Source organism: Chelonoidis abingdonii, chromosome 5, assembly GCF_003597395.2.
Source record: "Chelonoidis abingdonii isolate Lonesome George chromosome 5, CheloAbing_2.0, whole genome shotgun sequence".
In the NCBI taxonomy this organism is placed as follows: Eukaryota; Metazoa; Chordata; order Testudines; family Testudinidae; genus Chelonoidis; species Chelonoidis abingdonii.
In genome coordinates this window covers 125,821,741-125,845,532 of record NC_133773.1, presented here as the reverse complement: position 1 = coordinate 125,845,532, position 23,792 = coordinate 125,821,741, and the positions used below count along the sequence as shown (strand labels likewise).

The 23,792-nt window shown below is 40.1% G+C and overlaps 1 protein-coding gene across 4 annotated transcripts in view; it reads left to right on the top strand.

Annotated features, from left to right (window-relative positions):
* The first annotated feature begins 2,857 nt into the window (after nucleotides 1–2,857).
* Nucleotides 2,858–23,792, top strand: part of HTT (huntingtin) — a 213,582-nt gene continuing 192,647 nt past the window's right edge. For 2 of the 4 annotated variants that reach the window (XM_075066617.1, XM_075066619.1), the window contains exons 1-4: nucleotides 5,039–5,520; nucleotides 18,033–18,116; nucleotides 21,196–21,316; nucleotides 23,092–23,151. In XM_075066617.1, coding sequence (XP_074922718.1) covers nucleotides 5,420–5,520; nucleotides 18,033–18,116; nucleotides 21,196–21,316; nucleotides 23,092–23,151 — 366 coding nt within the window. In that variant the 5' untranslated portion in view covers nucleotides 5,039–5,419. Of the gene's footprint in view, nucleotides 4,522–4,626; nucleotides 5,521–18,032; nucleotides 18,117–21,195; nucleotides 21,317–23,091; nucleotides 23,152–23,792 lie in introns of those variants that run through there. The other 2 variants (XM_075066616.1, XM_075066618.1) reach the window with 2 other exon arrangements.

The following is a 23,792-nucleotide window of genomic DNA, read 5'->3' as shown; positions in this document are numbered from 1 at the left end:
AAATCTTCAATCTGATTTAAATTAATTACAGGAAATCATGCTATTTTAATTTACACTTTGTATATATTGAGCGGTACACGTAATCTTTACATAGCACAGGGGTAGGCAACCTAGGGCACGGGTGCCGAAGGCGGCTCACAAGCTGATTTTCAGTGGTACTCACACTGCCCAGGTCCTGGCCACCAGTCCGGGGGACTCTGCATTTTAATTTAATTTTAAATGAAGCTTCTTAAAACATTTAAAAAACCTTATTTACTTTACATACAACAATAGTTTAGTTATATATTATAGACTTATAGAAAGAGACCTTCAAAAAACATTAAAATGTATTACTGGCACGCGAGACCTTAAATTAGAGTGAATAAATGAAGACTCGGCACACCACTTCTGAAAGGTTGCTGACCCTTGACATAGCATGTATTATATTCCAGCCAAACTCATGTTTTCATCACTTTCTAGGTACAAAATTCACAATGGTCCATATGTTCTGGAAATGACTTTCTCTATACATGCTGGGATTATGTTAAAGGAATACTAGGAAAGACACCTTTTTTCTTTGAAGGAAAAGCTGAAGATTTTGGCATGATTTGGAACCTTTTTTTCTTGAATTCTTAAATAAACACAATTAAGTTTTAAGGATTATATACAACTTTATAATGAAACTAGTATTTTGTTAATGTCATAGCCATACAATAAATTACACAGTAATGTTTCAACCATCATGAAATATTTTCTGATTTCGTGAAATACAGTAAACAATTAAAGCCAATCCTGTCAGAGCAATGAGTTGGTGAACACGTAATTGATAAAAGTAAGGTTTCTTCATTCAAGACTGTCATAAACTTCAGAGAAGAGCCACAAGAATGATTAAAGGATTAGATAACATGCCTTATAATAGCCTCAAAGAGCTCAATCTATTTAGCTTAACAAAGACAAGATTAAAGGATGGGTGAAAGTAAGATAAAATACTTGCTCTGGAGGCGCTTCTTACTGGTACGCCATACTGGCTAGTACTGGCCCACTTTCCCCTCTGTTAAAGGGTGACTTGAGTACAGTTTATAGCAATGATTCTGAAACGTTTTTGGTTTTTTTGGGGGACCACTTGAAGATTGCTGAGGGTCTCAGCAGACCACTTAATGATCTTTCCAAATGTTAAAGCAACAAAGAGTCCTGTGGCACCTTATAGACTAACAGACATATTGGAGCATGAGTTTTTGTGAGTGCGTCCGATGAAGTGAGTATTCACCCACGAAAGCTCATGCTCCAATACATCTGTTAGTCTATAAGGTGCCACAGGACTCTTTGTTGCTTTTACAGATCCAGACTAACACAGCTACTCCTCTGATACTTCTCCAAATGTTGTTTGTACCATTAGCTAACTTGTATAAAGTGCTTTGGATAAAAGTGCTATATAAAAAAACCCTTCATAATTAATGTTTTTTTGTTCTATAAATAAAAGCACACAACTCCATATCTTAATATCAGTAGTCTTACCTTTCAAATTTGATGGATGTGCCCTCTGTCCCCTGCTGTGGCAGCCCCTGAGCTGGGGCTGGAAAGGAGGAGGGTCTCTTCCTCTCCTCCCTGCCATGGCAGCCCCCGAGCTGGGGCTGGGAAGGAGGGGCGGGTCTCTCCCCGGCAGCAGCCCTGGAGCTGAGGAAAGTCACGTCTTTCTCTGGCCACCACAGCCCTGCATGTCCCTAATTCCTCCAACCCCCTCTTCTCATCCCACTTCCCTCCCACCTCCCCCCTATTCCTCCCAAGGCCACCACCTTACCTTATGTATGCATGTTCTCCAGGGTCCGGGCAGCTAATTAGTGGAGCCACCCCATGTGTGGCTCCACTAATTAGGTGGGTGGCCTTTATTCTCTCGTGTGTGGTCATCCAGGTGTGCACCTTAGAGGAAACTATCCGTGGACCACCTGAATGGAGCTCGTGGACCACTTGTGGTCCTTGGATCATAGTTTGAGAACCTCTGGTCTACAGGTATCTATCTACACAGGGAAGACATATTTAATAAATGTCTCTTCAATCTAGCATGATCCAATAGCTGGAAGTTGAAGCTAGACAAATTCATGCTGGAAATAAGGCATATATTTTTAATGGAGAGAGTAATTAACCATTGGAACAATTTACCAGGTACCACAATTCAGTGTGCAACTGCAGTAAATGAACACGAATTTCTTTCTAAAATGATCTGCACCTCTGAAAACCTGGCTTTGTAATGAAGAGAATTTAAATGATCAAGAATGGACAGAATTAAATAAGCAAATTTTATCCCGAACTTCAGATATAGCTCTAGAAAGACTCCCTGGAGAATCGTCAATCTAGCGTTAAACATTTTTCTCACAGAAGATGAAAAGGCTTAACTTGTGTAGTGTGAATATCTATTTCAAAGAGTCTTTTCTTAGCAGGTGGAGCTTATATTAGCCATTTAGCTTTCCTAGTGTAGGCAGACTTCAGCAGCTAGTTTTCCAAAAGCCGCATACATGTTGTTGCAGATTTTTATTACATAGAAAAAGTAAGGAAAAATTGATCAATCTAATTTACATAATAAAAGGATTTCAGTTAAATGGGTTTAAGCAACCAGTTTTATTAAAGCCAGAAGTAGTAACTGTATGGAAAATTCAGTGCAACACTACAGTGATTCCCCCCACCACACACCAAAAAAATTAATTTATATCGATAGAAGTATTGACTTAAAAAAACCTACTTCACAACCGTAGATTGTAAAGTTAGTATTAATTAATTTTGCAAAGAAGAACAAAGGTACCCTTGACACAGAACATTACAGGAAGAGGAGGAGCGGTGCCTTCATGTAAATCAGGGTACTTGGACAAGTTTTACCTTCAGAAAGGCCAAGGCTGAAGAAGGCAGAAGTTTTTAATTCAGTGACGCTGAATGTGTACAAGGATGAATGATACACAAGTAAATAGGAGGTCTATCTGAATGCAAAATGTCATGCTGGTGTGAAATATAATAGTAAAGTACAGTCTTAATATAAACCTAGTTTACCTCTGACCTGCATCTCTCTCAAAACAAGGTGTGGGAAAACAGAAAAATGGGAACTAATTCAGACAAAAGTATTCTGTGTGGCAATGTGTCACTGGTTCTTTTCAATCTTTTAGCATAAGTTCTTATAATAAATGTCTCCTTTTAGCCTATGTCAATGTCTTTGTTCTGTAGCACATCTGCTATTAGAGTGGAAATGTGGAGAAACCTACTTGTTTTTTCCATTTCAACAGAGTAAAAATCAAGATGGAATACTGCTTGGGAAGTAAATGTATATTAACTACACTTGTTGGAAACCTGTGTATTTGTTCTGTAAAACTATTTTGAGTGCTGATAGCATAGGTAGTGTTTGGCATGTGTAATTTGTAGTGTACAAGTTTATATATAAAATATTGTTCAACCTTGTGGAGTTCTGAGTATATTCTTACAATTAAGTTTTTTAATACCTGTGCCTGTTCATTCCAAAGTAAAAAACTGCTTTTCAGAAGTGTCTTTCTGAGCTCAGATACTGCTATCTCTTACCTCCATGTCCTGGTCTGCTCTTAAACCTTAGGTCAACCTAGCTATGTCACTTAGGGGTATTAAGCTGTCCTAAACTCTGTTATTGATACCACTAGCTCAATGGAAGAATTATTCTATCAACCTAAGTATTGCCTTCCCCAGGGGTGATTTACCGCAGCGATAGAAAACTCCCTTCCAGTGCTGTAGCAAGTGTCTACATTACATTTCTACAGTGAAGTAGCTGCATCTGGGCCACTGTAGTGCTTACAGTGTAGACATACCCTGTGAGATGTATATATATTTCAGGCATATGCATATTGTCCCACTTCAACTAAATCAGTGTAGAAACAGTTTGTTATACCCTGCAAGGGTGGAACCAGTTTAGCTGCATCAGGGCTTGTTAATGCAGGGATACTCAGGACCATAAAGATGAACTGAAGGTGCAAAGAACATCAAACCTATAGGAATGCTGTCATTCAATTCAACCTTAGGATACGTCTGCACTACAGCAGCATAGGTATGCCACTACAATGCTATAGTGTATATGCCTCCTAGATCCATGGAAGTTTTTTTTTTTTTCTGAGAACCACTGAAGTAAATAATCCAGGTCTGCAAGAGGGGACAGAGCTTGGTTAATGGAAGACTCCTTCCACTGTCCTAGACATGTCTAGGCCAGGGGTTGGTTCAATCTAACTATAACATTTAGAGCACAAAATTGTTCACACCCCTGAGCGACATCACTATGTTAACCTAAATTTTAGATGTAGCCCAGGCCTTAGTTTACTTTATCTGAATCCCTTCTGATGGTATCTTAAGTTAATGTGAATGAAGTCCACTTCACTTTTGAATGGGAGTGTCCACACCAGGGTTTAATATGCATTAACTTCACACTTCTTGTCATTAATTCCTCTTACCTGTCACTGAGCGTTAAAGGACAGACAAAGCCTGCGTGCCTGAGCCCCTGTAGCAAGAGCAGCACAAGAGCTGCTGGTGTGGACCGACCTGGAGGTTGCTCTGTGGGCCCTGCTGTCCCCACGGCGCTGGGGCCGACCTGGAGGTTGCCTGCGTGGGGAACTTTGCTCTAGGCCGGCGCTGGTGTGGACCGACCAGGAGGTTGCTCTGTGGGCCCTGCTGTCCCCACGGCGCTGGGGCCTGCTCTACGGGAGCCGGACCATTCTGCCAGAGGCTCCGTACGGAACGAAGCCCGCACGCACCATTCGACGGGCGGAAGCTGGCAGACGGGCCTAAGCTTGACACCAACCCAAGGGGCACTAGGACCTGATAACCATCTTCCTGAGAGGAGGCGGAGCGCGGTGAAGGGAACGTGGATGAATTTGTGTTTCCTCAACCAAGCTTGTGTTTGTTTAAGCTGTGACACTGCCCCAGGCCTCCTGTGCCGGTAGTAGTGGTTAGGGCAGGGGGCGGAGCGCCTCCTTTCTGATTGGTGGGCGAAGCTGTCGCTCTTTAATTTTCCACTCCCTCCCGCGGGTACCCCGGACCCAGTGGCCTGCGTGGGGAACTTTGCTCTAGGCCGGGCCGGGAGGGGTAGTGTGGGGGATGATGGGAGGTTTCCAAGATGGCGGCAAGGCGGCTTCAGAGTGAAAGCGGCCTCCTGCAGCGTCTCCTCCATTCATTGCAGTAACGAGCGGTGGCGCGGGGACCCCGAAGGCGACAGGGACGGTGTCGCGACGGCCCGGGAGCGGCGAACGGGGAATCTCCGGGGCCCCAGGAGCGGGCAGTCAGCCCGCTGAGAGGGGAGAGGCTCTAGTCTCCGGGGCGCTTTGAGCGGGGGAGCGGCTCCGGGTCCGGGGGAGCGACTCAGGCGCTGTGAGGAGAGAGGGGGAGTCTGGTCCCCGGGCGCTGCGGTCGACTGGCCCCTGCGGTGCTCGGCGCGGGCTGGGCGGACATGGCTACCATGGAGAAACTGATGAAGGCCTTCGAGTCTCTCCGCTCCTTTCAGCAGCAGCAGGGGCCGGCTGCCATCCCCGAGGAGCCGCTTCAGAGAGTGTGAGTGTCCGGCCGCGGGGCGGCGAGGTTGGGTCGGTAGCGAAGACTCGGCCGGGGAGGAAGGGAACTTAGCGCTTCTGAGAAGCTGCTGCTCTCAGAGGGAGAGGGCTGGCGTGGGAAAAGACGCCCGTAGGGTGGATGGGCCCTGCTGTTGCCCTTTGAGCTAACGGTTGTATGAAGGGGGGTTTCATAAGCACTTAGTTTCACTTAAAGACCCACCAACAAAATCCGTTCTCACTAGAAGGAAAAGCATTAACGTGCTCCGCAGGTTCGCTCGCCGGAGTGAGTTGGCTTCGTCTCCAGGCCGCTGCTACCTGCGACCTCTCGTAACAGCCAGAGAGCCTCTTGCACACGCCCTGGCAAACTCCAGGAATAATAATAATCCACATGTGTGCCAGCACAGTACGGCTGGTGTTCTTCTGTCAGCTGGCCCTTTCTCATTGGAAGAAGATACTTTATTAAAGTGTCTGTTCTGGTAACTGTCTGGGTATCTATCTAGAAAATACTGAAAGCTTTTTCTTTAAAAGAAGTTATAAAAAATAAACTACATGTATTTATGTTGCACCAGTAGCGTTAAAGAGCAGACAAATTATTATAGTACTTATGATAACCTAGACAAATAAGTTCAAAGAAAAAACATACCCACTCCTTTATACAAACATCTACACTTCACTGGACTCAAATCTCTCCAAACACTGGCCTTCTGGATCTTGTTACATTATGTGGCATTAGATAGGTATCATCTTAGTAGAACCAGTTCCCCAAAGGGATGCAAAAAGTTCAGTAGTATATCATTCAACTTTTATCAAAAGTGCTGGCACTTATTTGTCCGTTATGTCAGAATCTGTGTTTTTAGGGAAACATTTTTTAGTCTTGTAGAAGTAATAATACATTGTTCGAATTATATGTAACAGATTTCTTAAAAAACCTGAACAGTGAAAAGAGATGAGTTATTTTTACTTTTGTCAGTTTTATGTTCTACTTCCTGTTGCAGTGTCTGAGTGTCAGATACTGCTAGGGAGTGTTTAAATCCCAAACAAAACTGGTTCTTATACAGGTTGAGTTTTACTAAAACATTATTATAGCATTGATTGTTTAGGGGATCCTCAAGTATACATTTTTTCACAAGCCAAGCAAAGCAGTGACTCCTGTGTGTATTATACTATGTATCCCAATTAAAAATAAATAAATTATGTCTTGGGCATTAATACAACATCTAAATTTCATACCTAAACTTCCTGATAGTTTTAATATTTTTACAAAATGAACTCTCAAACCCCAAAGGTCTCCATTCATTTGCCTATAATATACAGAAACATTGCATAGCAAAATTCTTAATGGGAATTATGCATCATGTAAATTAATAAAAGGAGTATCCTGTGAAAGTTAGCTGTCCAATTGTTTACACTGATGTTAAAAACTTAGATGATAAAAGATGACAGAGTTAAAACTTAAAAGAGCAGTAGCAACTGGGCCTTTTTAAAAAAAAAAAAAAAAAAAAGTGCTTCAGGGTGCTTTCTCTTCTGTGATATCTCAACAAATTTATTCTCAGAACACCTGGCAAATAAAGAAGTACTATCCCTGTTTTACAAATGGAAAAGAAACAGGAACAAACGATTGGGGCAGGGTCACACAAGACATCGCCTAACCCCCAGTGGTCCAGTGCCTTAACCACGAGACCAGTGTTTTTCCACCACACATGCCCGAGTCCCTCTGTCACTTGTAGTTTTACCACATTTTGCTATTTTTAAGTAAAAGACACAAACAGTTGAGGAAATTGACCAGCTGTAGAGCTGAGGCAGTGAAAGAGACCATACACAGACTTCTGTGTGTCAAATGCAAAGTTAACACACCAAACGAGACATTTTTCCTTTCTGGTTTCTCTAAATTATAGTATTCTTAGGTCAGAATATTGCAGGTAAAAGTATGATTTAAGTTGAGCATGTCCCTTGAAATTCATAAAAGCGTTTAAAAACATAAGCAAAAAGTATCACCACATCCTATGTGGCCTTAGTGTGTTCTAGTTTGCAACTGTATTTATTTTGGGTACTGCCAGGAACTATCCAACCAATTACCTGGCATACCATAGAGCCTATTTTTAAAAGCAGAGTCAATAAGATTAGAGCAGAAGACTGAATTTTCAGTGCTCTTATTTTGCAGATTTAAATTCAGACCCTTACATCATATTTTAATATCCATTTGCAGATATGTGTACACAATACTTTAACAGGTCTTTTGTGAAAAAACTACCAATTTAAGAAATTAACTTATTAGTAGACTCTGGAGAAATTTAACTGGATATGTTAAAGTTTTCTGGACAGTGTTTTTCAATGGTAAAAGCAACTTTCAGTCTACTCTCTAGATAGTAAGAAGCACCAACACAACAGATACACAAACAGTGGAATCATGCTACTGCCACATGAGAAGGCAGCTAAGGACAAGATGCCCCAGGACAGGGGTATGGGCTAGCTTCTTCACAGACTGTTCCCTGGAAAAATGAAAATGGGTTGGGATCATTTGCTAAAACTTTCTTCTGCTATGAAAGATCAGGGTGTATGCTAGGATTACAGACTTCCTTCTGGCAATTCAGTGACTTTTGGCTAGTCAGAAATTAGAGAGACAAGATGAGGTTATATCTTTTATTGGATGGAACAGAAGTTGGTTCAGTAAAAGAGATTACATCACCCACTTTCTGATATCCTGGGAACAACACCAGCTACAACATCACTGCATACAAGTTAGAAATAATTTAACCCACATCCTGATTCCCAGAGAATTAGGGAAAATAGAAGGGAAGAACACAATTCTGTACACTCAGTGTTCAGACAATAAAGATTTTAATTTGGGGCCTTCTACACCTGCTCCATCAAGACCTTCATAGGAGACAATCACAGTGATGTGCTACAGCACTGGAACGCTGAACAGCTCCTTTCCCTCATCCTCCACCATAGCACTAGTTAGAGTCCAGAACAGTCGTGATTAAGGTTAAGATTTTTGTCACGGTTATTTTTAGTAAAAGTCACAGACAGGTCCCAGCCAATAAACAAAAATTCACAGAAGCCTGTGACCTGTCTGTGACTTTTACTAAAAATAATGGGGGTGGGGGAATAGTGGAGAGATAACTTAAGACCCAGAGGTGGAGGGAAAAGAGCCTGAACCCTGCTGGGGCATGTCCAGCACCCACAGGCCCTGCTGGCTGACAGCTCTGGGGCCCCCGGCACCTTAGAGTTGAAGCAGAAAATGTCACAGATGTCCCTGAGAGTCGTGGAATCCTGTGACCTCTGTGACATAGCGTTATCCTTTGTCATGCTGTAGATGTTGATAATGATAGTAGTCACATCCAAGAGAAAGATCTGATCTAAGAGATAAAAGTTCATGAGGTAGAACATACCTTGGAATTTTTTCTCCATATTTCTCAAATGCATTTGATAATTAAGGAAAACAAAAAATGCTAGTTGTTTTAAAGTTATTCATTCCTCCTTACCAGTTCCTCCTAGTTCTCAGCATCACAATTCCTTAGTGAACAAGATTATGCACAGTGATGCTTGTCATCAAAACTCAGGTTCCCAGAAAAGTAGTTCTTTAATAGAGATTCATCTTTAAACGTCACACACAGCTGTATTAGAAAATATGAAGTTAGTGATGAAGAAAAGGTTGGCAACTGGAAATGGCCCATAGTTCCATGTTTTACATTGTTAGGTTACCCAAATGGTAGCTAGTGAAGTGTTTACATTCTTTGTAGACTTTCTCCTTCTAAAAATCTGAGCATAAACCAAAATAAAGTATGTCATTCTTTTCAGGAAGATTGAATTTGTTCCATTTTTACCTCAACTCATTGATTGTAGATTTTTATAGTGGATTGACTTTCACAGAGATGGGATTACCCTATGCCAGTTCAACTGACTTTGAATATCAGGTATCGGAGGGGTAGCTGTGTTAGTCTGCAAAGAATCCTGTGGCACCTTATAGACTAACAGACGTTTTGGAGCATGAGCTTTCGTGGGTGAATACCCACTTCGTCTTTGCTGCTTTAACTGACTTTGAAGACATGCTGAGTCTTGGATGGGGCTGGAGTGTCTTTGGTTTAATAATGAAAACTACAAAGGTGGCCAAATTCAGCAACTTAATTGGCATACTTTATATCTAGTGAGTCTACATGCATGTCCAAATGTAACTTGATACAGTAAATGGCACTCTTCCTCTGTGTCAGTACCGAACATTGCCTACTATAGTGCTAAAAGGCACTGTGCTGCTGGAGATGCTTGGTAAAAATTTTCAAAAGTACCTAAGTGATTTAGTAGTTTGATTTAAGAGCTTGTTGACTTTAATTGGGCTTAGACTCTAAATTACACAGATTCTGAGTATTTTAACCTGCTGTTTTAAAAGTGATGTGAAATGGAGATTCTGACATTGGTCATTAAAGGTCCTATGACACCTTTCCAAGAGTTACTGGTGTTTACTCATGGTCCTTTTGGCCAAATTTCAACCTGGGTGCTCATTCTATCTACTGCGTAATTTGACCATGACATTTTTCATTATTTTTGTCTTAAACTATTATGCAGCGTTGATGTTAGCTCTTAAACTGCTGCTTTTTTATTCCATGTGTGGTTGCATTTAAGTGTGTGTGTTGGTGGGGGCTTGAAACAATTTATGTAAATTTGTAAGATATTTTAGCATTCTTAAGAATGTAGGGTGCTTTCAAAATAAGATTTTATTATTAATCCTCTTCTTTGTTCACTCTTTCTTCAAAAAACCTCCAAAATCTTGGGTTGAGATGAAATATGAGGAGCTTTATCCCAAAAGGAAAGTTTTTGAGAAATGTGAAAACAGTGGATTAACTATTTCAGCCTATGTTTGTGAAAAATTGAATGTCACTAACTGGCAAGAAATAGGTAGCTGAAATTTGTGTGTCGCTGAAGAAACTCATTACAAATTTGGTTAGAGACATACTGTCAACGTTAAAATCTTGCCAAGGTAAAAGTAGTTTTTAGGTACTGTCTGCTTCTGCCAATTTTTGTCATTCTTCATTCACATCTTCTCTTCTTCAAAATTTGTTCCTCTTCACTGCTGCATGAAAGTTGTGTAGAAAGAAAAAGGGAAATTATATGAGGATAAACTAATTGACTATACACAAAGTGCTTTGTTTTCTTTGTGCATTTAACAGCAAAGGTTTTCTTTCTAATCTTCTAGTTCTAGCAATCTTTAGAGTTGCTTTGAAATCAGTAGGCTAAATGTTTTCAGATTTTTTTTTAAATTGGTGTCCGTTTAGAATAGTGATAATTACATGCAACTTGCCTCTTTTTCTTCTCTCAAATAAGTATTTAACTTAATGTCAAATTTTTGTTCTTCTACCTATTGGGGATTAATATGAACTCATATGCAAATATCCCCCATGCCACCCCTTTCCCCAACAAAGGGGTGGCATTAGGGCTGCCACAGAAAACCTATCTTTGAATTTCCTGACCTGAGTATCTAAAACATAACGATTGCATCAGTATAGTTCAGGGGTTCTCAAACTTAGGGTTGGGACCCCTCACGAGGTTATTGCATGGAGGGTCGTGAGCTGTCAGCCTCCACCCCAAACCCTGCTTTGCCTCCAGCATTTATAATGGTGTTAAATATATAACAAATATTTTTAACTTGTTTGCAGGGGGTTGCACTCTGAGGCTTGCTATGTGAAAGGTACAAAAGTTTGAGAACCAGTGGTATAGCTTATTACATTTAATATAGTTTCTCTTTCTCAATGAGGGGTTCAACTCTTGTATTAGGATTTACTTCAGTACATCTTAGTGGCGAGGCAATTACATCTTTATGCAAAAAGACAAATTAGTATTCTGAAAGTGAGAGCTTACTCTTTGTGTGTGTTTTATGTTTTAGCCTTGTTTGTGATTTGTATGAAAATCTACCAACATCATATTATTGGATGAGGAAGTAAGATGAATCTGGCTTTTGGACTACAATTTTTCTAGAATTTTTCTCGTTGGTAGTCTGTGCTTTCTCATTTTGATCGTGTCATATTGACTTGCAAAAATTGAAATGTACTTCATTTTATACACCTATGGATCTGTTTTACTGAGACTTTTTATCTGTCCTTGCTTTCCACATGCATAATCAACCAATTTAATTTTGCCTGAATTTTTTGTAATTTGCTCAAACAGTTGTGTAATGTATGATTAGTGCAGCTAGTTTATAAACGAGGTGCGGAAACCTAGCAAGTCAGTGTGTCATACTAGATAGGAATACTGCACTGAGAGAGTTAGGGACTCTGGGTTACAATTTTGACTCTGCAGCTAACTTTTTGTGGGACCTTGTTTCCTTTACCATTCCTTGTCTGTCTTGTCTCTTTATACTGTAAATTGTTTGGGGCAGGGACTGTCTCTACCTTTGTTGTACAGTGCCTAGTACAATAGGGTTCTCAGTCTTGGTAGGGGCCTTTAGATGCAAGTATATTTTAAATAATAATAATTAAAAAATACAATCATTATTTGCATACAGACTCTAAGGTGGTGGAAAAGCTCTGTTTTACTACAGAAAGGAGTACTTGTGGCACCTTAGAGACTAACACTCATAGGACCCCTAACCATAGGGCGAGAATCCCATCCTTAGGAATCCTAAACCTAGGACCGGGAATCATACCCAGGAGAACCCTAGCCCCATGTCCCCTACCCATGGGAACCCTAACTCTAGGGCTGGGAATCCTAACCCTAAGGCTGGGAGCCCTACCCTATGGGAACTCTAATCCGAGCCCCAAATTCCCTATCCACAGTACAGCTAACCCTAGGGCGGGGAGCTGTACCCATAGGAAGCCTAACCCTGGGCCCAAGTCCCCTTCCCCTAGAAACCCCAATTGTAGGGTAGGGAGCTCTACCCCTAAGATCTCTAACTCTACCCCAAATCTACTCCCCATAGGAACCCTAACCCTGGGGTGGGGAGACCTACCCCTAGGAACTTTAAACCTAGCCCCAAGTCCCCACCCCGGGAACCCTAACCCTAGTCCCTCCCCTAGATCCCCTACTCTTTGGAACCCTAGCCTGAAGTCCCCTAAGCATAGGAACCCTAACTTGAAGGTGGGGATCCCTGTCCTTAGGAACCCTAGCCCTACCTCCCCTACCCATATGAACCCTAACTCTAGGGTGGAGTGCCCGCCCTATATGTACCCTAACCCTAGAGGAGGGAGGCCTAGGAACCCTAACCCAAAGTCCCCAACCCATAGGAACTCTAACCCAGGGGACGAGGGGAGACCTACCCATAGGTATCCTAACCCTAGGGGTGGTGAGTCCTGCCCACAGGAACACTAGCCCTAGTCCCAAGTCCCCTACCCATGGGAACCCTGTCCCTCAGGTGGGGAGCCCTAACCATAGGAACTCCTACCGTAGCTCCAAGTCCCCTATCCATAGGAACCCTATCCCTAGGGCTGGGATCCCTACCCTTAGATACCGTAACCGTAGCCTCAGGTACACAGACTGTTGGAACTCTAACCCTAGGGTGGAAAGTTATACCTATAGGAACTGTAAACCTAGTCTTAAGTCGGCTTACCCTAGGGCAGGGTGGATTTGATTTCTTAAATCATGATTTAAATCACTAGTCAGGAAGACTCAATTTAATCATGGATTTCTACACAGAAGTATATTCTTGTTGGTTGTTATAACCTTAATACATGCTCTTTACAACTCAAAGATAGATGTAGGTTTCATTTTTAGAAGGTACACACTATACATTTTTAAAGTGATTTATTTTGAAAACTTTTCACATTAGTTTTACAGCTATACCAGAAAATGAATGAATGTTTGGTTATTTCATTTAGCAAAGGTAATTTAAGCAGATATTTATGAAGTCATTGGGAGGTGAACTATTTCCAATTCAACAGGTTAATCATTAATATTTGGAGGATTTAAATTGTTTTATTTAACTAAAACCACAATTTATGTAGTCTGGATTTTTTTCTTCAACAGCAAACATATATTTTAACAAAACAAGTATATTAATTTTTTAATTTAGTTAAACATTCAAATTTTTTAAAATCAGGTTTGTTTTTGTTAAAATTGTTTTTAACTAAAAAAGCCCTCTACCTCGATATAACACAACCTGATATAACACGAATTTGGATATAATGTGGTAAAGCAGTGCTCCGGGGGTGTGTGGCTGTGCACTCCAGTGGATCAAAGCAAGTTCGATATAACGTGGTTTTACCTATAATGTGGTAAGATTTTTTTGGCTCCTGAGGACAGCGTTATATCGAGGTAGAGGCGTAGTTCAATGAAATTTAAAAAAAACAAAACAAAAAAATTAAATCAACTATGCCAACCAGATCAACATGAGAAACTTAAAACATTGACTTTTGCAGCTAACTCAGTCGTATTCACCTTCATTTTTCTGTTTGTTCATAATCTGGAAAAGAAAAACAAGCTTTCCTGCTTTTTTGAGGTCCCAAATGATTTCTCAATTTGGAATGAACTAGTCCAAAGGAAGAAAATATTCTTTCTACACCGGCAGAAGAAGCTACTGCTGTTAAAAGTGAGATGATTATCACTTCAACAGTCTCTGAATCCAAGTGACTTCCACCAGTTCACTGATGTGACTTTCTTTAAAACATCATCAGCAAATACGTTTTTTGAATGGTTCCCCCTTAGCTCTGAAGTTTATTATAGTTGGCATTATGGAGGGATGATTGTGGGATGTCCATGTCATAGCCAACTCCTCTTCTTCAGCAGTTAAGGTTTGACCCTGGTATCGAGTATTGAGAACATTTGCAAGAAAATGAGCTGGAGATAGTGCTTGTCCCATTTGTTTTTTTAGTGCTTGTAATTTAACACTATCATTGCATATTTCTCTTTTTAAGATCTCACTCAGTTCCTTCCAAATTTCAACAGCGTCAGCAATAAAACAGCTATTTCCCTGCATTTTGTTCAAGGCAACAGAAATAAGCTTCAGGGTACTCAGCATGTGTTCGACGTTTCTCTTAAGCCCACCGTTGAGCACTTTGGCTATAACGGTGCCATCTATTTTTTTCACGATTTCGTTCACAAACTCTCATCAGAGTAGGCCAATTCTTGATATCGTGCTCAAAACAGTCCACTAGTGACTTCCATCGCACATCTTGTGGGAGAGTTAGCTTGGTTCCTCCCACTTTTGTCAGAGCGGCTGCTGCAAAGTGGCTGTTACGGAAGTATTTTGCAATTTCAACGTTAGCCTTTATTTCTGGAACACTGAAGTCTTTGACTAGGAGGTGCGTCAAATGACCACTGCAACCATATGTTATTAGCTTGAGACGCTCTTCACTCTCTTCTAAAGTTTTTCTCATCTTGGATACATTTACAGCATTGTATGTGACCAAGCTGTGTACTAGACATTTGAATTTTTTTCCACAGTTTGTTATAGCTTTTACTGCTACTTGTAAGTATTCCGCTGTGTGCGCATTTCCTGATGTATCAATTGTTTCTGTAAGGAGTATATTCCCTTCTTTTGTTGTCACACAAGCACATACAACAAGATCACTGTGGACATTGGTCCATCCATCAAGACTCAGGTTAACGCTTTCACCCTGTAGACCTTTTGCACACTGCTCAATTTCTCTTTCATACACTTTATCCAGCACTTTGCCTGCAACATCTACTCTGTTGGGTGGACTGTATCCTTGTCTTAATGACCGAACCATGTTAATCAAGTGTGGGTTCTCAGTCGTACAGAAAAGAGAGTTTGTTGCATAAAATTGCCTGGTTTGTTTTTTTCATCGACTATCTCTCTTTGTCATATGGTGGTTTTTATCACAAACTTATCTATGGTGGTTTCTGGATGATGGAGATTTTTTTTTCTTTTTACTGCTGTGATAGCCACAGTATATGTGACATATATGATGTGACTGAAACACTATCATTGGCACATAACTCTGAAACTATAGAAAATGATGGTGATCGTGAAGGTGGATAGTCTTCAGAATCCTGTATGTTGAGGATGGATTCTCCTAAACGAAATAAGTCAGTGCTGTTATTTAATTATTATTACCACACTGCTCATTGAGTATTGCTCATTGCATTCACTGACACTCAGTACTACTTTAAAGGTGAAATTGTAAAAGGAAGATCTGCTTGTTTCAGCTATTTGTTTTTTATCACAACTGTGTCTAAAATGATAGTACCATTGAGTAACAACTATATTTTTTGCTTAAACATGAGAATTCAAGAATAGTTCAGAAGGAAGACAGGCAGTCCTTGAAAAAGAAGTATGAAATAAAAAAGTTTACCAATCTGAAGATCCTGCATGTTCAGACATGTTTCTTTCATTGTCTTCAGTGCAGCTTCCACCTGAGAAGGAACACTTCTCATGATGTTGTTTCAGTTAGGCAACCAGGCCTTGCATTTCTTTGGTGCACTGTTTGCATTTTGCATGCATGCTTGTCTTACCCACAGGTAGAGGAACTTCATTAAAATATTCCCAAACTTGGTCTCTCTTACAGCCTGCTGCCATTATAGGTTTTCCCTCCTAGTGGGAGAATGATATGGTAGATCTCAAATCAATGAAGGCTTCACTTAGAAAGACCTCAAGACTTCTGGAATGTGCTGCTCAACAGTTTCACTTTTGTTTCTACTGTCTGTCCCTCCCTTCTCACATTTATCTCCAGACTTCTCCTTGTCCAGATCTGTTCCACCCCCAACAATCTTCTTTTCATTTAACTTTTTGAAACTTTGCACTTTTAGAGAGAAGTAAGGGATTGAGTCTGTGTACACAAATTTGCAGAGGGACAATAGGGTTGAGGTCTGTTATTTCTAACCTCCATGTATTATTGATTTATTCAAAAACATTTTTGCTGTTAACAAGCATGTTATCTCTGGAGACGCAAATCCACAGTTTGAGAACTGAAAACTAAGTGTCTCTGATGTTATCTTCTAGACTGACCACTGAGTCCATTGGGTAGATAGAAAGATTAACCTAAATAATCTATACAGAAACACCTGGAACCCGTGAGATTGGGTCCCTAATCCATGAACTGTTGGAACTCATTTAGAAAACTTTTCTTAAAACATTACATGAATATATTGTTTCATACTATAGAATTAGAATATATAATCCCTATTCTATGATGAAATATCTTTTGAGCTATGAGGTAGCTTAATTAAACTATCTTTAGATAGGTTTTTTCCTCAAAAAGCATTTTATCAAAATATCTGAGTTTTTTTTAATTGATTTTTATCCACCCTGCCCAAGGGCAGGAGCTGTACCCTTGGGAACCCTAAGCCTAGGTCCAAGTCCCCAGCCCATAGGAACCCTAACCGTAGGGTGGGGATCCCTACGGTTAGAAACCCTAACCCTAGGCCCACCTCCCCTACTCATATGAGCCCTACTTCTACAGTGGGGTGCCCTCCCCATAGGTACCCTAACCCTAGGGCTGGGAGCCGTAGCCCTAGGAACTCTAACCCTAGCCTGACGTCCCCTACGCATAGGAATCCTAACCCTGAGGTGGGCACTGTACCCACAGGAACCCTAGCCCGAAGTCCTGTACACATAGGAATACTAGCTGTAGCCCCAAGTCCTCTACCCATAGGAACCGAAACCCTAGGGCTGGGAGCCCTATTTATAGGAACCCTAAACCTAGGCCAAAGTCCACTACTCATTGCAACCCTAAATCTAGGGCAGGAAGCTCTACTTATAGGAACCCTAACTCTAGCCTCAGGTCCTCTAGCCATAGGAACCCTAACCCTAGGGCTGGGAGTCATACCTATAAGAACCTTAATCCTAACCCCAAGTCCCCTACTCATAGGAACCCTAACCCAAAGGTTTAAATTATCTCTTAGAATGTTTAAGCACCATGGGCTCTTGATACTGGTTGGGCTTTTTATGTACTATCACAATAGAAAAAAGTAATTAAAGCAGTACTGTGCCTCAGTTTCTTACAATCCGGGAGTGCCAGTATGATACAATGACTGCTATCTCCTTCAGGTATAATCTGGTTGATTTTAATACCACTTTTGGGCTTCGTAGGGAGTTCTGATCCGCTTTCTTTGGCTGGAATGGATGCCAGCTGTGATGCAGGTCTGTAAGAGTGCTATGTTTTAAAATAGAGCTAAATTGAGGATAAGGTGTTATAAGGCTACTGAAGGACAACTTTTGTCTTTCAGAGGTATTAAACCCCTCCCACCTGAAAGATTTGCCGACGACAAACGCCAGTGTGAACAGCGCTTTGTCGGTAGGAGTGCTCGCCTGCCGACAACACAAACGCTGCTCATTGGGGGTGAATGTTTTTTGTTGGCAGGAGAGCCAACAAACAGCGGCTAGACGGTGCGACTTTTAGCAGCATGGATGTAGTGACGCAGCCATGTTGCTAAAAGATGTGTAGTGAAGACATTACCTTATTCATTTAGGCTGTGTTGGCAATTAAAATAGCTGATTGTGTATCTGTCAGTCCTGAATTACAGTAAGGAGTGCAATATTTAAGTTGTCATACCACACAAACTAACAGTGATTGGTTTGACATGTTGTTTGGATTTATTCAAAGTATATTCTTTTCTTAATTTTAGAAAGAAAGAACTTTCAACTACCAAGAAAGATCGAGTGAACCACTGCCTGACAATATGTGAAAACATAGTTGCTCAGTCTCTAAGGTAATAAAGCTCTTTCTGAACTCATTTTATTAATGTTAGTAAAGTTACTCTGGAGTTTTTTATGGTTTTCTCATTTTAATCAATCTTTAATTTTAAATGTTGAACATATTCTTTTAAATAGGACGTTCAAGGGCTTGAAAACTTTACCAGACTCACTCTCTGGAGAACCAAACTTATTATCCAAAGGTTGTTATGAGACCTTGCTATAACTGAAGTCCAGGAGCAATGCCCTGGTGAAAACCCCAGTCCTCCAGATTTCTTCAGCTCCTGACAAAGTGCTGAAATTTCTACCTGGAGTTAGTCCCTAGATTATGCTTGAGAGCTTAATCTTTCATATCGGCCTTTATTTGGTTTACTTATCATTTGAATCTGTTCCTGTATAGGTGCAAGCATGCAGAAATTACATCTCTTTTCTCTCCTTTAGAGCCTCCTGGCCTTATAAGAGCTACACTTTCTCCTTATTATACTCGTCCCCCAATCTCCATCCTTTGTGTCATTCTCTCAGTAAACTTCTGTGTCTGTGTCAGCTGCATCTCATGACATTCTCAAGGAACAGTGTGAAAGTGACATGGTTCTTGACAGTTTCATTGTTTCCCAGGGACTTCTTTATAACAATATTTACATAGGTTGTAAGCTGTTTGGAGAATATGCTATCTTTTATTGTATGTGTGGTCCTTACACGATGACCCCTGATTGGGGCCTCAAGCCTTTTCCACAATATAAATATTATTAATAATATAATAGTATAGGAATTGACCAGGTCTTTTTAATTCAGTTGTTGATTGGCAAGGGTAAGAGAATAGTAGGGGCACTGGAACTGTATATGTGCAGACTTCAAAGAAAACACTGCTTGAGTTTACTTTTGTTTCCCGTTTAGTGACTTCATTTTTTAAAACGAAAACTTAAGTGCTGCAGAAATTGGCTTAGAGCCCATGCTCATCAGGCCCTTTTTAAGTTGTCTCACTTTGGACTTTCAAAATTAGTAAAAAGAACAAGAGTACTTGTGGCACCTTAGCATGAGCTGAAATTTAATTTGTTAGTCTCTAAGGTGCCACAAGTACTCTTGTTCTTTTTGTGGATGCAGACTAACAGGACTGCTACTCTGAAACCTGTCAAAATTAGTAGTTGCTCTAAAAAATCTTGGCCCAAATATATACTTGTTTACTGTTTGTTTACTCTTTGTATTTCTCTAAGATCAGAGTGAAACTATATATTGAACCAGATCCATTATGTGGTTTCAGTGACAGGATTTGGGTCTCAGTTTGTAGTTGGTGTTGACAAAACTGCAGGCAAAGTAAACTCCTTGGGGCAGGGATGGTCTTTTTTTTTCTGGTTGTACAGCACCTAACGCAGTAGGAACCTGGTGCGTAACTAGGGCTCACTCATAGGTGCTACGGCAATAACATCCATGACAATCTTTTCAGTGACTTGAAAAAAAAGTGCCATGTAAATATTTTTGTTCACATTTAATTATTTTAGCAATTTGGTCCTACACTATTTGATATGGTATGTTATACAGCAGGGGTAGGTAACCTATGGCATGTGTGCCGATTTTCCGTGGCACTCACACTGGCCAGGTCCTGGCCACCCGTCCAGGGGACTCTGCATTTTAATTTAATTTTTAATTGAAGCTTCTTAAACATTTAAAAAACCTTATTTACTTTACAAACAACAAGAATTTAGTGATATATTATAGACTTATAGGAAGAGACCTTCTAGAAACGTTCAAATGTATTACTGGCACACAATCCCTTAAATTAGAGTGAATAAGTGAAGACTCGGCACACCACTTCTGAAAGGTTGCCGACCCCTGTTATACATTAAAGTGAAATAAGTTTTATTTTTGAAACAATATCTTGTAAAAAAATAAATAAATAAAGAATATTGATCAAAGGTATAGTTTCATCTTTAAGGATTACTTTTTAAATATGAGTTTGGCAAATACTTCTGTGTTGTGTTTGCCGTGCATTTCTGTTGCTTACAAACTTGGGCTAAAATTGTCTACTACATGTTAATGTTCATTTAATAATGATTTAATAGAGAAGGCAGAGTTTAATATATTAACTTTAAATGCTATATAGATTTTCTTTGAATTACCATGTTTCTTTGCCCTCCTGACTACTTTAACTTGATATGTTGTCTTCCCTGAGAAAGGGGGATAATCCTAGCCATTGCTAAACAGTTGACAAATCCCAAAGGAAGTATTTTTTGCCTATATGAGACTCATCTGCAGGTCCTTTTTACCATAATATTTGAGCAGCTCACAACTTTTTTTGTTTTTTTAATGTGGTTATCCCTACAACACTTCCGTGAGGTGTAGAAGTACTTTTAGCCCCATTTTACAAATGGGGAGCTGAGACTTGAGTGTCTTACCCCAGTTACACAGGCAGTCTGTGGTGGAGCATGGAAAAGAACCAGGTCTGACATGTCCTAGGCAAATGCCCTTGATCAGTGAACTATTCTTCCTCTCACATGGGGGCGGGGGGGAGGGGGGGGAGTTTTGCTTGACCCAGGTAATCTGTGTTGTATTTTGCAAGGCTGCTTTAAAGAGATTAGAGTCTCATGGAGGAATGCTCTCTGGATTCTAAATAGTCTGTCTTTGCAATTTAAGAGTGAGCTTTGAAATCAATATGCTGGTTTTTGGGACCTAGACCAAGTGCTGTGATTTGTCGTTTTTACTGATTCAGTAAGAGCAGTTAACATACACTTCTGAGGTAATGGGTGACTCCAGTGCAAGGACTGTCTCTTCTGAGCTGCCTTGCTTTAATATATTGTTTGCAAGATGCAGGGTCATCCTGGGGCGAAAAGAGGGTGGGTGACAACTCCAATGGTATGTAAACAATATGCTGCTGTATTGATCACTCGTACATTCAGAATATTGGGCACGGGAAATTCAATTCAATTCAATTGTAAAAGAACAACATTTGTAATAACATTATTTTATTTCCAAACCGTGTCAATAAGAAAAGTGAAAACTATAAATATGGACTCCAGTCTTCAGCGTATCTATCTTCAAAAACAATAACATTCATTTAACTTTCCATAGTGTACTTTTTAACATGCTTTTTTTTAAATTTAGGAATTCTCCGGAATTTCAGAAACTGCTGGGTATTGCTGTGGAACTCTTTCTTCTCTGTAGTGATGATGCAGAGTCTGATGTCAGGATGGTTGCTGATGAATGTCTCAATAAAGTTATAAAAGTAAGACTTATGTAATGTATGTATTTTTATCAGGGTTATCCTTTTTTTAATACATTGTTCTATACGAAGATAAATTGATATTATTCATTTCATCATCTGTTTCCCTGATTCTTGACCATTTCTCTTAACACATTGAGAGCTCAAGTACACTTGCTAACCTTGACATGCATCCTATGAAGTGGGTATTCACCCACGAAAGCTCATGCTTCAATACGTCTGTTAGTCTATAAGGTGCCACAGGACTCTGCTGCTTTTGCTAACCTTTGCTATCCACCAAGGTCAACACATTCCTTAAGAACAAAAGCATGTAAGAGACTTTCTGATATACTGTTGGCACTGTTTCCTTACTTTTATCCTTTCAGGCCAAAAGGTTTCTAACAGTGAGGGTAGTTAAGCTCTGTAATAGGTTGCCAGGGAAGGTTGTGGATTCCCGATCATTGGATGATTTAAGAGCAGGTTCAACAAACACCTTTCAGGAATGATCTAGGTATATTTGATCCTGCTTCTGAGCAGGGGGTTGGACTTTGATCTCTCAAGGTCCCTTCTAGCCCTATATGTCTGTGATTCTGTGAAAGTGATGAAAAGCTGAACTTCTGAGGAGGGAGAGGGTCTGCAGAGGAGAGGGTTGTAACTTGGTCCCCAAGACAACAGGAGATACCAAGGCTGAGCTGGATCTACTGCTTGAAAGAAATACTAAGCTTAGCTAAAATGATATATGTTTAGGTTTTTATTGTGTTGCCTTTTCCTCTGTTGTGTCCTATGGATGGGTAAATGTTACTTGATTTTGAATAAGCTGTTCTGTGACTGCATTCTTCTCCTGGTCTGGACTCCCAGAGGAAAGTCTAAGTGTGGGCTATAACCTAGCTAGCCCTGCTAAAGCTACAGTGGCAAATGAATACTGTAATTCGGTGACCCAGTCAGAGTGGGGGTGAATCATGGGATTCCACCATGGGAGAGGTGTAGATGTTGGCCTGTAACTTGGAAAGAATTGCAATGGAGAGATTGAGTGGAGGGTCAAAGGTACAGCTCACTCTGTAACCTTAACAGCAATTAATTGGAATTTTTTTCTTATTATTGTAATAAACTAACAATAAGTCATTTATCACGAGCCTTGTTATAATGGGTTTATAAACTAATTATGATTTTGAAATGAATATATGGGTAAAACAAATTTAGAATTGGTGCCTCATAATGTGTAATCTTTAATGGCAATGCCTTCAAAAATTAAGTTTTAATTTGTCTTACACCTTGCAAAATCAGCCTGCTTCAGACAGCTAGCATTGGATTTGATCCTGTAAGCTGCTAAATACTGTAGATTTCCATCTAAATTGATGAAAGTTGAAGCAACTCATCACTTTGTAGGACAAGGCTGCTGGCTTTTCCTTCAGATATTTGTCTTCAATAGCAAACATCCATCACCACTGTATGTAAGCACTTACTAGATGAATTAGGTTTTCATGACAAGGGAACTAATAGACTTGGAGTCTTCTGCTCTTTTCCCTTCCTTTCTATTGGAGACTCTGTTTGAGATAAATATTTCCCCCTTCTTCTTTCTTCTTCCTTCCCTCTTCCTTTTGGCTGTGGTAAAAAGCTTTCTCAAAGAGGAGAGTCTTGCAGCATCTAACACTTGCTCCTCTCCCTGCTCCTCCCCAATAAAAGAGCATCTGGTCAGATTGCATCGTATTTTCAGAAGCTGTTCCAGTACAAGTGTAGCATTGTTAGTTGAAAATCACATTGTGCTGTGGTACAATAAACTCTGTTTCATTTTGTTATAGGCTTTGATGGATTCCAACCTTCCTAGGTTACAGTTAGAACTCTATAAAGAAATTAAAAAGGTGAGTGTAGTACTTTCCTTTTATCTGTTTGCCATGTCTGATATTTAATAATTTTAAATATTTTGTTAGATTAATGTTATGTATTGATCTGTGAAGTGATTGTTTTTTTAAAACTGTAAATTTCTCTTTGATTAAATTGACATTTAAATTGAGGTGCTGGAAGAGCTATATTTATTGATTTCTTTTTAATATATATTTGTGTGTGAGAATGTGTGGATGTCAAATATAAAAATGTCCCTTGTTAACAGCTGCTCAGGTGATATGCACCTCCATATAGCTTGGCAAATATCTTTCTTTCCGCTGAAGGCCACACTTTTATTATATATGCAAGCTAATTATTTTAGTTTGTGGTACTTCTGTAGCAGGTGCCTGTAAGAAGAAGAAATTAAACAAATGTTAAATGCCAAACATTGTATCATTGGGTGACTGCTTACTGCACCTGTGAAGACATACGCATGAAGAGAATATATAGCTGGACCAATGTAGTCATTAATCAATTCTAACATATTCTTAATGCTTTTAATATATTTCTTATGAGAGGCAAGGGAAATATTACTCACTAGAATAGTGTTCAGGGAAGATAGAAGTTCTATTCAGGACTCGAGCAGCTCTTCTCTGCTGAAGACTAAAACACTCTGTGG